The sequence below is a fragment of the Mastacembelus armatus genome, chromosome 17 (genome assembly GCF_900324485.2).
Source record: "Mastacembelus armatus chromosome 17, fMasArm1.2, whole genome shotgun sequence".
Lineage (NCBI taxonomy): Eukaryota > Metazoa > Chordata > Actinopteri > Synbranchiformes > Mastacembelidae > Mastacembelus > Mastacembelus armatus.
In genome coordinates, this window is record NC_046649.1 from 20,682,988 (window position 1) to 20,700,540 (window position 17,553).

Below are 17,553 nucleotides of genomic sequence, written 5' to 3' on the forward strand. Positions count from 1 at the left end.
CATCATCTCCCAGGTTCAGGTCTAAGCTTCAACTTACTCAGTAAAGTGAATAATAAATAAAACAATTGCCAGGGATAGGTTGGAAAACATTATATTTGGTACATTTCACATGATGAACAATATTTGGTATTCCTTTAGAAGCAAACAGGCCATGATACGTCACCTTGGTAACAGTTAATGTAAGGCACAAAGGTGTATATTACCATTGTTCTGCTGGAAATGTTTTCTGATAGAACAAAAAAAAAAAAAGAAAAAACTCAAAGCAAAATCAAAAGCCTATTTTCAGCAGTATTTTTATGATAATCATATTTGTGAACTGATCCATGCAATATTACAACTGACAGACACACATCTCTACCCTCACGAGAATGCACAAACACTCATGTACAGTATGCATACACCCACACACACGCGCACACAAACACACGCATGTGCGTGTTCACATGCGCACGTGCGCGCACACGCGCACACACGCGCACACACACGCAGACATGCAATTCAAACTGACATTTTCTGAATGTTAATAATATGTCTCCTTCTCCACCCAACCTGGAAGAGAAGAAGAGAGACAGAATATGGGAAAAGAGAAAGAGAAAGTGTCAGAGACCAAAATGACAGGCGAGCAGTTTTCATAATATCCTTTTGTATCACTCTATTTGTATTCATCTCATCGCCTTTGTCTCTGTACATTTCCAAATGAATCCCCTTATAACTCCAGGACTCTGATCAGCAGCCCGTGGCACACAGATTAACAGAAATGATTAACTGTCACGATAAATCGTATTTGTCTCATCATGTCTTGGCCCTCATCGGCTGAAACGTGGTGACACTGAACAGATTTGGTCCATTGTACTGAGTCCATATCATGTGTATGATCTTTGGGACCTATCTCAAGAGTCGTCATCAGCCCACTTTAATTTCCTTTCCCATCATTTGCTTCTTGTTTGGTTGGTCTTGGACAGGTGCAATCTGAATCCTGGTGCAGGTTTTACATACTGCACATTAACTAGTTTGTTGCATGTGTAAAAATTGCTTATATGGTAACTAACGTCTTCCACAAAGGTCACGAAGCCAAAGATTTTCACCAGTGAGACAAATAAAACAATCACTTCATGTTTTTGTTGGAATCTGTTCATAATTACTCTTAACTGCTGCTATCAGCTGGAAGGGTCTTATGTTATCACCTGGCTGTTAATTAGCAAGTAAAAGATTATGTTGATGCTGATGTTGAAAACTGGTGCACATACAGTTCATGTCAGCGGTGATGTGGACGTGATTTTCACCCCTGGATGTTTTGTTGTTTATTAGCTGTGATTTTATGCACCATTATCAAACAGAACTCCTAAGTAAACTGCCAGACAGCAGCACATTTACATTTTATGTTGTCAGAAATCAGACCTGGAAGACAAGCAGTAATCAGTCAAGTGCTGCAGAGGCTGCAGTTTTGAAAGCTGGAAAATTGTTCAGGATTGAGTGGCTTGTGTTTTGCTGGCTGCCTGACAGTTTTCAGCTGCATTACTAAGGGTGAGGAATAATTCCGCTATTGTTAAATATAAGGGTAAATGACTTTTAGGCGAAATTGTCAGACTTCTTGCTTTGTAATTTATATGAAAATGCTGAAAGATTGTCTCAGAACTTGCCAGAAAAATTAGGTGAAGTGCAAAATTTGTATCGTGGATTTTTTTTCCAAAAACAAAAAAGAAAGTTTGACAGTTGGTCCCAATGTTGAAATGCTATTTTGAACGTTATTCCAAAATTAAAGCTTTCACCCTTTGTCATCAGTAATCATTCAAAATTGCTACCAATACTGTTTTGTAAAACTGGTAGCTGTTCTTTCGAGATCTATGTTCAGAACAGTTCAAAGCAGTTGTTATTTTTCTAAAATGTGTCGTGCTCTATTGGAATGACATTGATCTTGATCTTCTCCTACCCGTCACCATCTGTCAAATGCTTGCTGGGATGTTTCAGGTCAGATCAGCAGAGCAGAGCTGTGGTGAGTTTGTCAATCACTGCGTCCTCAAAACAGTGGACAGTCTACTCTTTTGGGATGTTTATTTTGTAAAGGACAGCAGGAAGGTTGAGAAAGGTAGAGAGGCTGGTACAAACAGTCTGGATGGAAAATTACTTGTGTGGCTCCTGATACAGGGATGTCAACCACTATTCCATCACTTGGCAAGGTTTTTTTTTTCTTCTAGCTTAATAACAAGACAAACAAGGCAAAAACCGTCTAATCTTAGTGGTTATTAATAACTGCTTACCTCCAGGGCACCTCCTCAGAATTAATTTACGGACCTCATCATAAATGAAGATGAGGAGACTGTATGGGATGGCACAGAACCACCACAGGATCCTGAGAGGAAGAGATAAAGCATATAACATGGGCGGGAATAGATAGAGAGCAGTGAGTCACAGGCAGAGTGCAAATTGTTAAATTCATTGCAGCCATTTTTGAATATTAAGCATAACAATGTGGTGTTTAAGAAGATCACAGACTTCATTTAAAGTCAAGAGTGACAGACTAATGGCAGCCTATTAGGTCTTTAAGAGGTTATTTTTCGGTTCGGTGGAGATATGCATATACAGAGCGTACTTCAGGGGGTACATGCGCAAGGCAACGTCCATTCCAGGGCAGTAGGAGAGGAAGGCAGCCAGAGCAGTCTCCACAAACAAGCCGAAGATCAGGATCCTGTTCCTGTTCAACAGAAAATAAAAACATATGAGAGACATGGTTGGAAAAACGAGAAGAGCGAGGGGTCGGACATGCAACAAAGGGTCTAGGCCAGAGTCAAACCAGTGATGTAATGTGGCATACTCTAAACATTTAGCTATCTTATTCACATCCTACTGTTCATCTTTTGCTCCATCCTTCATTCATTCCCCCTTCACTTACTTCATGCCCTGCTGAAAGAGGGAGTTCCTCCTAGTCTTGCAGATGATAAGATCAGCCCACTGGACAACAACAATGCTGGCGAAGAAGGCGGTGTGACAGGTGAATTCAATGATCTTCCGCTGCTCATAGGTCTGTCGGGTTGAAACACACGTCGTAGTTATTCGTGCATGAGTATGGACATATTCAAAGGGCGTGTAAATTTATCTTTGTCCCTGCTCCTTACCCACTGTTGGCCATAGTAGTCCTCCAGGTCATTGACTTCACGATCGTCCCAGTTGATGCGGATGCCCACCAGGGTTTGTGGGAGGAATCCGTTCTCAGCCAAAATCACAAAGTAGGTGAAAAAACCCCCCAGTGCCTGGATCATACCTGGTTTAAAATGTACATGAGCATTAATAAATGATCAATACATACACATTTTTATTATTGAAGGTATTTTAGCTGGAGTTAATTATCTCTCATGAAGCTCTTGGTTTGCAGAGTAAATTCTTTGAAAGAACTGTTCCATTTAAACCAAGAAAATATTCAGTCATCATTCACTCACTAATGGAAACTATTCTTCTGACTCAATGCTGTTCATGTTCATTTGACCTGTAGTCTCTGTAGGTTAACTGCATCTGTTAATTCAAAGTGTCTGTTGCTTTATCTGTATCTCCACTGTCTCCTTATGTCTCTGTTTTTGTAATAGGTTATACTGATCTCTAAAATCAGCTAGGGAATTATTATTGTTACCTTGACTTTTATCCTTAGAAAGAGCATATTTAGAGTCTGTAGTGTCTCTAGATACTCAACACACTTCAGTGCACTTGGTGTTTGTCACTTAATTTAAACAAGAAACAGCACAGGTGATTATATCCTGCTCCCTCTGCCCTCTTCCATGTTGTTGTTTTGTAAGTAAATGGCTCCAGACAGCTGAGGACAGCAATAATAGCTGATAGTGAGTTTTAATTTCATGTTGGAAAATTTGTTTTGTCAGAGAGGGTGTAACATTTTCAACATGAAGGACATCTTTTTAGAGCTTAGGTCTTCACATATACCGAAGCTCCACAAGCAGTGATCAAAGATTGAGACGATGCTAATTAATCGACTCATTGTTAAAGAGAAACTCCACACCAGGTCAGTGTTTATGCTGATAGATGTTAGCACCACTCTGTCTCTAGGTCTCTTTTGCTGTTTGCTTTTATTCTTCCTCACTGTTGCTGTCAAGATGTTGCTGATTTCACTTGCTCCTGTTGCATTCATTGTGTGTCACTCCACATCAGTGCATCAGTTGCTCATTGTAGATACTTGAGGATTTTGAGCCATATGTCAAAAAAGAGGTTTGTAAATGTGATTCGATGTGACCTGCAAAAGTTTTTTCCCAGCAGTGCTCATCTTGGAAGAATTATGAGAGTTGATGTGTGTTGCTGTCTGTGTGTGGCTTTAAACTCAATGTGATCCAATGAAATCCTGTTGTATTTTGACCTATTTATCAGCCTAAGAAACTGGGCCAACCTTTGATTTTTCACTATTCCTAAACCTTATAAAACCAGACATAAAAAACAAACTCCAGTGATGCTGTACTCAGTTAAACAAGACCAGGATTAAGTACAAAATAGTTTGCTCTCTACTCTCAATTTGCTGTAAATGTCACGACAATTAGAAGAAAATTATGGGACTCTCTTGACTGTCTGCTCACCTCTGGGTCTATTTTCCTTAACTGTATGTACCTAAACATTTACAAAGGCAGTAAGAAATGCCAACATTTCTGATAAATGTCAATATTTGATGTTATTATGTCTGTGATGTTTATTGTCACCATAACTTCACTATAAGAGGCCTGTCACAGTGACCCAGATTTAAAAGTTTATGAGACACAAGAGGACAAACCTATTTGTCCGTAGGCCATGCTGATGAGACGCTCATTGACCAGGTTGTCTGATTTGGGGTTCCTTGGTTGGCGTTTCATGATGTCACTCTCCGCTGATTCATAAGCCAATGAGATAGCTGGAACCTGGAGGTAATGGGAGGAACAGAAGCAGCTTATTTTATGCACCCTGTTCAATAAAATCTGCAGGAATTTGTCTTTGTGGCATCGGTACAAAGGCATGATGACAGTGCCAAACAGGGGGTAGACTAGACAGATCACTATTAATATAATTCTGCACTCAATCACTGTGTTGGGGGAGAAAAGACAGAAAAAGGGTGAGAAGAGGGAAAAAAGAAGCAGTGACAGTGACAGAGAGAGAGCAGGAAAGGAGACAGGAGGAAAGAGAGACTGAGCATTTCAAGACTCTCATAAAAAAGGAGGGTAGAAAGGTCCTGTAATAAAGATCTTATATTGGCTGGTTTTACCAGGTGAGCAACAGAGCAATATGTGTGACTTAGGGCAGGAAATCTCTGTGACTTAAGTTGGATTTGAGGCGGGGACTTGGCACCATGTGAAATTGAACACATGCTCTGTGGTCTACAAATCCAGTTTGTTTTGGTGTTACACTCCCTGACCCACAGCAGCTGAGAAAGACAAGGATATGACTATGCTTGGCATTGATTTTTTACACCTCTGTGTGTGTGTGTGTGTGTGTGTGTGTGTGTGTGTGTGTGCGTGTGTCAGGGTGTGTGTGTGTCTGTGTGTGTCTGTGTGATTGTGTGCAATAACCAAATTTAAGTCTTGAAGCATTCTTAAGTGTGCCACATCTTGTTTTGAAAAACATCTTTTGCAGCCATCATTTTCCACATGGCAGTGCTTGCTAAAAATAATCATAGCAGACTGGAAGTGCTGCTTGTCACTGCTAAATCTCAGCAGAGCCCTCAAGCCTGTAGCCTGGAGTTGAACTAAGCTGTTAACAAGCTGTTAACAACCTCACCAACAGACATGGGAAATTTGTAGTTTTACTTGTGTACTGTACTATAAACACTTTCAGGTACTTTATTCAATATTTAAATATTTTCATTATAGGGTCTCTCTCTTTAAAGCAGACATCCAGCTGTTCAAACCACCAGCGGTTGTTAAATAGATGCAGACATGTTACTTTGAAGAGAAGGGTTTTTATATGCAAAACAAGTGCACAAATTAGATGCTTTTAAACTTCAATCATCACATCTTTGTAGAGAAATCCAGCCAATAAAGAATGCACCGTCCCTGTGATCTCAGATAGTTAAGTAAATATTTGTCAACATGAATAAATCTGTCTGTCTGCAAGAAAACCAAAGAATTTCATCTTTGATTTCATGTGGAAACAATAAGTGGAAGGCTTTATTAACAATGGGAGCAAGCTGTTCCTCTTTATCTTTAACCTGTGGAGATTCAAAATGCTTCTTGGCAGAGACCTGTATAACACTTGTACCTTATTACCTGTAAAACTTCTGCTTTTGGCTCACAGGGATGTACAAGAACTAGTTTCAGCTGCATGCTAATATCTGGTGTCTAAGAGCAGGAAAAATTAAAAGGTAATGAACACAAGTGAACATGTCCTTTTGAATATATTCATCGTGTGCTTCCTTTCTTTTGCAATGATGGATTACGCCCCTCAGGCAAGCAGCGTGCCAGCAACTCTTTTTGTTGCTGCTGGAAATACAATGGAGAGACTGGCATCTGGAAATGGCAGAGTGGTGTAAATCTGTAAAATGTAAATCTGTATGTGAGCGTCACCCAGTCTTTGTTCTGCTGGAACAAATGGACGTCGGCAGAAAGCCAGAAGTGAATTTCTCCCACTGACAGAAAGAACAAATTAAACCAAACATTTTCTTTTTACCTTAAGGCACTTCCATTTGACATCAGTATTAACATAACTTCCTAAATGTCACCTTTAGCTTTCCTGTAGCTATGCAAAATGCTAATAATTAGTCTCCTTTTGTTGAGAAAAATCATTAAAATTATCTCTGCACACAGAGATGGCCCTGGATATGACCCAATAAATAAAGATAATTCTATAATATTGTTTTATTTTCACAACCTGTGAAATTGCTGTAAACTGAGTGTTCACACAGATGTTACAAAAGACAGAACAGAACAGAAAAACAACATCCAAAGGTCGAGAAGTGAGATGTTTTCAGCAATTAGTGTGTTCTAAGTGTTAAAAACACAGAACAGGCACCTTGGCATGTGGTCTTTAAGTCTATTAAGTGGCCATCAGGCCAAATGACTTGAGGTTTTGTTTCAACTGCTCACCATGTCAGTGCCCAGGTCGATGCAGAGGATGGTGACCGTTCCCAAAGGGAGGGGAACACTAGCGATGATGAAGAGGAGGAAGGGCGAGATCTCTGGGATGTTACTGGTTAGTGTGTATGCAATGGACTTCTTCAAGTTGTCAAAGATGAGACGACCTGCAGAGATTAAAAACACAAAAACAAAAGCTTCAACTTCCCGATATGTTCTTAACACTGAGATATATTAGTAGGTACTGGATGGAGTGTTGATCACAGTCATGTCTGTTTAATTTAATTAATAAGCAAATTGCAAAGTCTTCAGGTCACTGACCAACAATAATGTGGTGGTTTAACATTAAATATGCTGTAAGTCCTTTCAATACCCAGGTTTAAAACTAAAAGATCTAATTCTTGTTTGGTGCTGTCCACTGCCTTTATTATTGTCCCAGATTTTTATCAGTTTAAAACCTGAGACTTGAATGTTTTTCCATTCAAGTGTCAAGTCAGTTAAAGTCTTTAGGAAGTCAAGTCTCAAGTAAGTCAAGACTTAATTTGGTAACATTCTAATTTTTGTGGCTGAAGTGTCTGATCCTAGTCCAAGGCATAAGGTTCAGTTTTACAGCTCTGTGAAATACCAGAATCACGCTCATATCACATTTAGTTGAAAAGCTATTTCCAGCATATAGTGTACATCTCTTGCTGGCAAAAGTTTCTAAATGTAAAAGTCTTAAAATCTCCTTTCCTTATGTTCCTCTGACACTTTTTTTTATCTCTCAGACCTTTCTCCACTATCATTCCTTCATTTATCCTTCCAATCTGTCACCCTGTCTTTCTGCCTCGCTGTCAGTCCTCGACCCTCACCCTCCTCAACTCCAGTGACGATTGAGGCAAAGTTGTCGTCAAGCAGGATCATGTCAGCCGCTTGCTTGGACACATCAGAGCCAGCGATCCCCATGGCAACTCCAATGTCAGCTTTCTTAAGGGCTGGAGAGTCATTCACACCATCGCCCGTCACAGCCACGATTGCCCCCTGCACCCACAAGGACCAGCGAACAAAAAGTGTCAAGAACTGAAAGATAAGTACCATGATTTAAGCTTTTCTCTCTCCATCTCCACTTCCCTCTCTTCCCCCCTCTCCTCTGTCTTAATAATGTCTTTTCAAAGCAGCTCTGGGGAGATTAAATGAAAAATGGAATTGAGTAGCAATCATTCAGAGTGAGGAGTGACTGAGTAAGGGTGAATTGACCTTCATATTAGGGGATCTATTTTCAACATTTCACACATACACTAAAAGCTGATATATATATATATATATATATATATATATATATACACATATAAGGTTAATTATATAGTTTGTAAATACACATTTATATTCAACCATTTACTATACACACGCACACACAGACACACACAATTCATTCAAAAACCGGCACTAACAATCGCACACACAAAGACACGGAAAACTCTATTCAGCCATAAATCACAGGGACACACACACTCACATACACACATACCTGTATTCAACCCCACTGCCACACTACAGACACATGAGCATTCATCCAGACTTTATCACAAACACACACATGTTTACATTCAACCATTTCAATACACACATCGCTATTCAGCAATACACTGTCAAAGTCAAAAAAGCCCAAACGCGCACACACACACATATTCACATCCTCTCACACACGCACTCCTGTCCATCGACCTGTCTCTGGCAGCCCTCCACAATGATGAGCTTCTGCTGAGGAGAAGTGCGAGCAAACACTATTTCAGTGTGGTTCCTCAGCAGGTCGTCCAGGTACTCAGAGCTCATTTCCTTTAGGTCCGAACCATGCACCACACAAGCCTTGGCATCCCTGGGAAACACAAACACACACACACACGGTAAGGAGTCCAAGAGGAGACCAAGGACAATTATGCAAAAGGAGAAATCCGGGCATTTTCTTGTTCTCTCCTGAAGTTTGCCTATCTCTTTCACAGACACACTAAATCTTGCAGGAACTCTGTCTTAAAGGAATAGTTTGACATTTTAGGAATTACACTTATTTGCAGAGTTGGATGGGAAGATTTAGGCCATTCTCATGTCTGTCTATTCAAAACAAAGCCACAACCAGTGGCAGATTAGCTCAGCTTAACACAAAGACAAAAACAGCTGGAGACATCTAGCCTGGCTCAGTCCAAGGGTAATACAATCTAGCACTTTGAAGCTTAGTGATTTAAACATTATATGTAGTTTGTTTAATCTTGCAAAGACCAATTGTGTTTTTACTGGGGATTATGTGCTTTTTGTTGGCAGAGCACAATGACAGACAGGAGTCTTGTTATCACCTAACAATTATTAATTCATTCATATGAATGAATTCATATGAATGAATTAATAATTGTATGATTTGCTACATTGTGAATTTCTGATTGTTATTTTTTTTACACTATGTACACAATGTTTACTGCATATCTTTCTCCTCCATTGCTCTTCCTGTCATTTCTCCATTTTTTTCTTTAGAGCCTTTGTAGACATATGTTTTCAAACATTTCCCTGCTTTCACTCCTTACACTAAGTTAAAGTAGCTGGCTAACAGTAACAGCTAACAGAATAGTATTAACCTTCTTATTTAATTTTCAAATAAACGTACTTCCAAAAATGTTGAACAATTCCTTTAAACAGGTGGAGACAACCTTGTATGTACACACATTCAGTGAACATATCACTTCCCACATACAGACACATACACACAAAGTTACTACTGGATGCATGAGCACACAGCCTAAACATCCTCAGCACACACACCTGGGGTTAACTTGGCTCAGAGGGATGTTCAGTCTCTCAGCGATATCGTCAACCGTCTCGTTGCCCTCAGAGATGATGCCCACACCTTTAGCAATGGCCTTGGCCGTGATTGGGTGGTCGCCAGTCACCATGATCACCTGACCGCATACAGAAGGTCCCATAAATCACAGAGCATTATCACATTAAACCCTGTTGTATCTTATCTGTATGTCATGTGTCACAGCATGCTTGAGCTACAGTGCAACGATTGTCTATAAGTCATCCACATGTCCTGTGTAGTTACAGTGGAAAAGAATGGTGCTATAAAGGGGGTGAAGGGGGTGAAGTATCATTTCAGGGGCCTCACAGGAAAAACAATGGGCCTGAAACTGAAAACAACATTTGCCTTTGGTCACGACAGTGAAAAGACAGTCTAGCAGATTTTTATTGGAATCAGTTCTCAGTGCCAATTAACAACCACCAAGAATTAAGTGATAGAAACTTCACTAAAAATCTCACTTCATCTCACAAGTGATACAAACTTTTATATAATGGAGTTTGTTATCAATTATTTAAAAACCACAGAGCAGACAAAATCTATTTCTATAGCCAGAGGTAAAGTAATAAACATTTGCTAAAAGATTTTCTGACTTTTGAGTAGGATTTGTAAAACATGTACATAGAGGATTTTGATGGACAGATAATTAAATGAGGACATGTTCATGGTTTAGGTTTATGCCATAAGGGTATTCATAAAGTCCTGAACAAAAAGTATATTTTATTAATAGGTCATTTTTGAAACTCCCATCATCCCTTTAACACAGCCATACATACACAGGCTGAATGACAGAAAGAGCACTACATACTTCACTACATTGTCTTTGGACTGATGCTGCAGAGGGAGGATGCACATTGAGCTGAAATGTTCGCACTTCACATGATAAAAGGAAATCCAGCCCATGGAGCCCTGTGCTCACCTTCTGTCTGAGCTCAGCAACGTGGAAATGCACAACATTTGTACAAATGTGTGTGACAGTATGTACAAAACACTCAGATATTACATCTAGAGGACAGCACAAGACACTGAGACTGTTCAGCCATTATATGAACCAGGTTCACATACTTCACCACAGCCAGAAAAAAAAAAATGTCATCAGCATAGAATAATATCTAACAATCAGGTCGACCATTTTAAATACAAGTTGAAGTTGAAGTTGAGGTGTTTACTTACTATACAGTACTTACATTATTAATCATGGTATGGAGACCCTGTTGTTTAACTCAGACATATTTAGGATCCACTCAAATATTAATGTGCAGAGGGGCAACAGTAAATAATATATAAAGAACTATATGGTGGCAAAACATTTCCAATTTTTTTCTTATTTGTTTTCTCTATTCACTCAATATCCTGTCTTTAGAACAATAACTTCTGCTGGCACTGTCAACAACAAATTTAGAAACATAAAAATAAAGTTTTCCATCCCCTCTAATCTTCATCAGATCAAAAAAGAAAACGTTTATAGTTTATACCATAATGCCTCAGTCACCGAAGATGATATACTGCAATTCTCAGAAAACTTTGTAGTTTTTTATCAGACATGTCATCTGTTCTGTTGCCTTTTTAAGCAATAATATATTCACCCATTCTTTAAGCCAATTATAGTGTATCTTTCAAAAATTCATTACTGAAAGAAGCATGATAGCTACTGTACCTAAAATTAAACATGCAAAATCCTTTTTTCATATTTGTAGTATTTCCTCTGAAATTAGAATGCCTCATTCTCCTCATTATCCATTTTTATCTCTGCTGGAAGTTGTTTAACCTTCCTGCGGCCTAGCTTATTACTTTTCTGACAAAACATTTGCTCTGTGTGTATTTGCACTTGATTATCATATAATGAGCATTTGTAATAAATCTGCAGAATCTACTGTTTACTAGATAAACATTTAGTAAATTAATGATATTGCTCATTGTTTTTACTTTTACATCCAAAGTTACATTTTTGCTGTTCCCGATCACAAAACCTTTTATGTTCCCTTTTCGGAAATACGTTTGTTCCTCATCCTGTCATTCATTCCTACAACGTAACAGTCGTACCTGGAACAGATGAGTAAACAATTTGTGAACAAACACTAAACCTGTTCACCAGGCTTCTGTCACTTTGCCTGTCCTGCTTCACAGATTGGATATGCTATTAGCAGCTTCCTCTTAGCACCACAAATTTGTTTATCTGTTAATTATCACCTATCCGGGCATCTTGAAGTGATTGGTCGACCATGTCTGACATGCAAATTCCACCTCTAAAGAAGCCCGATAAATGAAGCCCTGGGAAAAGGTTTCTCAGGAACTACAATGAAGGTTGAATCTGTGGAACCAATTACCTTGATACCAGCAGAGCGACATTTACCCACTGCGTCAGGCACAGCGGCACGTGGTGGATCAATCATTGAGATGAGGCCCAGGAAGCAGAGCTGCTCAGTGGGGAAGTTCGTGTTGTCACAGTCGAAGGTGAATCCTCGAGGGAACTGGGATGAAGACATATTCAAGTGGCAGAAGCCTGCAAAAGACAAGGGATCAGGGAGCTGGTTGTTCATAACTGGCTCAATTGACACCTCAGAGCAAACCACAGCTACAGAAAAAAAACCCCTTGTTTTGTTTCTTTGACAACTGATAATTTATCTAGTACTTTATAAAGGAGAAAAACATTTCCTGACTAATATAAGTCCAAAACAATGTAAAAACATGTCTTAATTACAGTTATTTACAATACAACACAACAGAAAAATAGAAAAATGAAAGAGATCTGAAGACTATTGCCCTCTGGCTGCAATGATCCTTTACCTTACAGTATGCATACAAATCATTTTTAATTTTAGATGTAGATTTGGGGGTTGCAGGTCTGAAATACAAATTGAATCAGCCACTTTTATTAATTCATGATCCGCAGCCCCTGAAATATGTATCTGCTGAATCCCTACAGCACAAAGCAAAATAAAATGCTTCTGATGAAAAACCAGGCTCAATGTAAAAGTGGTGGAACCTTTCTTTGTCATCAAACAACCAGCAACATCACCCAAGGCATAAGTAGGATTTAATAATTTATATGATTCAGAAGTTTCACTCCAAAATTGGCACTATTCCACATTTCACCATTTTAAAAAGTGACACCTACTAACAAAATGATGATAGCACATAATTATCACCCATGGCACTTTTTAAAAGACGCTCTGCAACTTCTTCCCTTGGTTGTCAGAATGATGACATTTACAGAGTCTGGATGCTTAACACTTGAACTTCAGGTAATAATTTTTACCCAAAATGTGTCTATGGCATTTACAAGAGAAACTGTTATGTACAAATTATATTAAGAGTTCAGTGCAGAGTTTAACCTGAATTAAACTCCCACTCTGTTACCTGCTGATAGTTTCATCTGTAATTTTAGTTCCAGCTCTATGTCAGTCTTGCAATTCTGTCGCAGCAGTGCCAAAAACGTATTGTTTGAAGACACTCTTGCGGTAAAAGCATTCTCCACTTTATAGGCACATTTGGCCAAACTACTCTGTTTACCAAGGAGATTATAAAAGGTAAGTGCTGTGTCCAACTGCTTTTCCCCACTATCCCCAGACCAGCCAATAATAGCTGGTAGTTGTTGCCACCAAACATACCAAGCACTCTCTCTCCCAGTCCCCCCAGGTCCAGATAGGCATTCTGGAAAGCTTCTCTCCAGTATTCATCAAGAGGATACTCCTGGCCATGGATCATAATGGTGCTGCACCTAAATCAACATGAGCACATTAAACTTAGAAATAAATCAGTGATAATGTTTCACATAGAGATAAAGCACAGTGAGTAAACTCTGACCCCAACTGAGCAAAAAAACAGTTTTCACAAAAGCATGGTGTGCTAATGTTTAACACAAACATGACTTTAATAACACCCACAATAAGCTATATTCAACTCTACAATTATTGCACATCAAATATTTATAGCAGCCTGAGAGTAATCTTTTTTTGCAGCACTAGCACTTATAGATGAAAAGAAGCACCTATTTCACAACGAGGTAAATGTGAAGACTAAATTTAACCTGGAAGTCAAACTGGAGGGGCTCTTGGACTGACCTAAAGGAGAATAAGGCTGACGAGAAGATTTAATGTCAGAATGTGATAAGAAGGATGATAGTGTCCCTTTGGACACCAACGTCAATGTTCTGGTATAAAACTTGTGAAAGTTGTTAATTTCAGCACCTCAACCACACCCCTCTGGCACTGATCTGCAAAATTTAAAAGATAATTTTGCTGTTGCTCAATATTTTATTTATTTATGAAAAGACCAAAACCACTGAAGTGTGTCTTCCAGTACTTTCTGACTCCAACCTCTCTGGCCCCCAGCCCCAAGTCCATTAGTTCATACTGCAACAGGTCACAGACATATTGGTTTGAAAAGGAGAAGTTCTTTTCCAAAACATCTGAACACTATAATACTTATTAATACACACTGGTGTTGTAGTGAGTGTTTCCTTAGGAAAATGGTGTTTATAGGTTTGGATCTAAATAAATGTAGTAGTATTGTTATTAGTCTCTTCATGGGCTTTACTTACACAAACGAACATATAGAATATTTCCTGCCTTTAATGAGAATGTTTCTTTCACTACGTATCTGGAAAAGGTAAATGGAAAGTCAAAATTTGCAGCTGTGCTACCCGTGAGACATATAATCAATCCAGTATTGATTTACCAACCTGTCCAAGATTCTCTCTGGTGCTCCCTTCATGACCAGAATATGACCAGAGGGATCGTCTTCCGCTTCATGGATCGAGATCTGAGACAGGAGAGAACAGGAAGACTGGTGAGGACATAACATGCCAGAGTTTATTTAGAAACAAGATGTAACGTGTCATTTGTTACTGGTTATTTCTTGACAGATATGATCCTTAGGAGCAGTCAGCAAAGAATTTCATGTTCATACCAGCAATCATTTTTTGGGAACTGTTGTCCTATTTTTCCAAGTGGTGTGAAATAAAAGTCTTATCAGAGCTGACTTGACTGAGTGCACATTGTTAAGTCGTATGTATTCCCTGTGTTGAAGGAGCATTCATTCACACTCTCACCTCTTCCTGTGGTGTTACACTTTGCAATACCCCTTCCCCCTAAAAAATACACAGATATACAAGCTCGCACACACACACTCCCCCGGGTAATTTGTATCGGAGTCACAGCATATCTAATCTCAGAAAACCAGAACAAAATTGCTTTTTCCCCCTCAACACAGACGTTCCTATTTTAAATCAGGGAACAGGTGCACAAAATACATGCAGGAAGTCCTTTGTTTGCTTCAGCATCACTGCTGTGTTATTCATATGCTGGTTCAAACCTCCAGATGGGCTGGGAAAAACTGGGTGTGGAAAATGAAGCAAAAACACTTGGCTTACTTTAAATGCTGTGGTGCCCTTGATCAATCTGTTAAAGCTCAATGTGACGAGTTTTTATAGTTCAGTATTAACATTACATTTTTTGTATGAAAGCCTGCAGCTTAATTCAAGACCCTTCAGTCAGGTGCTGGTTCTGTTTTGTTGTTTAACAACAGAATCTAGGAAAACAGTGGAACCACTGCACATGTTTCTTGATCAACCTTATTGTGAATGACCAGGCAAATGATTTTTTTGTCCAATACCATGAGAAATGCAGTTGCAAACTGACTGTGTCTAAATGTCGCTAATGTTGCTTCTGAGTCTAAGTCTATTCCTATCGTTAACAGGAAACATTGCATCCAGTTCTAGCACTCCAACAGTGTCATGTGCGGCCCCTAATTGTGGCTTTTAAGGCAGCTTCCAAGTATGAGTGTGTGCAACCTTATGAATGTAAAGCAGGGTGTCGTAAAAGAGCATGTGTGTTCAGGCTGCTGTCTCCAGATGGAAAAAGGTTAAAAATGAATATGCATGAATCATTCATGCATGTAAAAAATATGTTTTTCAGAGTCCTACATTGGCAGTGGTACGACCAGGAACAGAAGAGAGAAAGTGTTTAATATAACACAATCTAAAAATAAATCAATTAATAAATATATTTAGAGGAATTTTTCATGTTGGTGGTAAAAAATATTAAGATATCATTGTATCACTAACAGGTTCTGTGCAAAAACTCACTCAGAAAGTTGGTCTGAGGCTCAAATGCAGCTCCTGTTGTGCCACCACGCTAATTCAACTCAGCATCTTTCAGCTGTGGTGTATTTAAAACAAATTTGTCACATTTTGTTCCCCAGTAATTCCCTGCTGAGCTGTGGCACACTTGTTATATGTGCTCAGCAAGGAAGTAAAATCATTACTTCAATAAATAAATTGTACCTTTAAAACCAGGGTAGATGTAAACTTTGGTTTAATTTTAATACCTTTTCTCTGTTTCGTTTCACGCCTTTGTAAATTGAATATCTTTGGTTTCTGCTGTCTCCTTCTGGGGAACAAAAAGTCCAAATCACCTCAAAATCAAAGTCAAAATCAGTCAAGGCAAAAATGTAGAAACCATAAGACTCTAAAAATGTACAGTGATACCGAAACAAATAGTGGATGTTCTCTGTTGTGTAACGTCACTGTAAACCTGCAGTACCTGGTACTTGTTGGTGGAGTTAAAGGGGATCTCTGCCACTTTGGGGTTTCTGGCTCTCAGGTCACGAACACTCCCACATTGTGCCTCGACGCATTTCAACAGAGCTGACTCAGACGCGTCCCCTGCTGTATCCCTCTGGAGACACAAACACACACACACACATTAGCACTGTCACTCACATGTGCTTATAAGGAAATGAGTGTTGTCTGTCCCAGATTGCTTGTGTTTGTTGCACAGTGGTGAAAGCTTGTGTGTTGTGTGTTAATTGATTAAAGGAGCTCCTGAGACAGCTTCCTTAAGTCATTTTAAAGTTATGGAACAACTTCATGTAAAAGTAATGAAAGTGTAAACTCTAGTTTTCTTTTTCAGTTTAGGGGATGAAGAATAATTCAATTAAAACTGTTCTTATTCTTTTGAAAAAAAAAATAGCTGCAACGTATTTGATTCCTTAGGGGCATTTTTCAGGAAACAGATGTAAAAGGCCAAATGGTCAGATCATGTTGGAAATAAATATTGTTGTATAAACACATCTGATCATTGCCTACTGGCAATAATCAATAGCACAGTTGTTGCTAATAGGTAAATTAATAATAAAAGCACTAAAAACTTGATCTGTTCTCTGTGGTCCACTTCATTGTGTGATGCACATTAATTTGTCTAAGAACACATCAAATACGTGACAAAATGTTTTGCAAAATCCTGCAGTTGTTTTCAGTGTGTGTGTTTTGGTTATTTACACATTTTACTATTAGAAATGGTCGGTGAATTCGAGCATGTTTACACTACATTCATACATTTCACACACAGTCAAACACTCTGTCACATAGAGGCCTATTTTACAAGGCTCAGAATTTGATTATCCTCTGTTTGGATGCAAATTGTTCCATAGTTGTTTTAGGGGGTTTTGCAGGTTTATCAGTTTCAACTTGTGTGACAACATTGCTTATGTGGTGCTTGAATCATTTTGGAGAAAAATCTTTTCTGATAAGCTATAAAATTCTCCTCTGTGATTATGGCTGTAATTTCTCCGTTCTTGGAGCCAATTTATTAAAACCCGTGCTGAACTGATTGACCTGACATAACAAGGAGACACACCTATACAAAAGCGTTCTCTTTGTCCCTGTTTATTCATTCATGAACAGCCGCAAAACAAGGA

At 38.9% G+C, this 17,553-nt stretch overlaps 1 protein-coding gene across 1 annotated transcript in view; it reads right to left on the minus strand.

The window, feature by feature from the left end:
- Window positions 1–75: 75 nt before the first annotated feature.
- Window positions 76–17,553, minus strand: part of atp1a2a (ATPase Na+/K+ transporting subunit alpha 2a) — a 32,003-nt gene continuing 14,525 nt past the window's right edge. Inside the window, exons 11-24 of the mRNA XM_026313190.1 lie at window positions 16,398–16,532; window positions 14,537–14,616; window positions 13,464–13,573; window positions 12,180–12,355; window positions 9,816–9,952; window positions 8,733–8,883; window positions 7,880–8,048; window positions 7,041–7,195; window positions 4,760–4,883; window positions 3,114–3,259; window positions 2,891–3,021; window positions 2,591–2,692; window positions 2,259–2,350; window positions 76–549 (exon numbers count right to left, since the gene is read on the minus strand). Of these exons, the coding sequence (XP_026168975.1) occupies window positions 521–549; window positions 2,259–2,350; window positions 2,591–2,692; window positions 2,891–3,021; window positions 3,114–3,259; window positions 4,760–4,883; window positions 7,041–7,195; window positions 7,880–8,048; window positions 8,733–8,883; window positions 9,816–9,952; window positions 12,180–12,355; window positions 13,464–13,573; window positions 14,537–14,616; window positions 16,398–16,532 (1,737 nt within the window). The 3' untranslated portion in view covers window positions 76–520. The remainder of the gene's footprint in view (window positions 550–2,258; window positions 2,351–2,590; window positions 2,693–2,890; window positions 3,022–3,113; window positions 3,260–4,759; window positions 4,884–7,040; window positions 7,196–7,879; window positions 8,049–8,732; window positions 8,884–9,815; window positions 9,953–12,179; window positions 12,356–13,463; window positions 13,574–14,536; window positions 14,617–16,397; window positions 16,533–17,553) is intronic.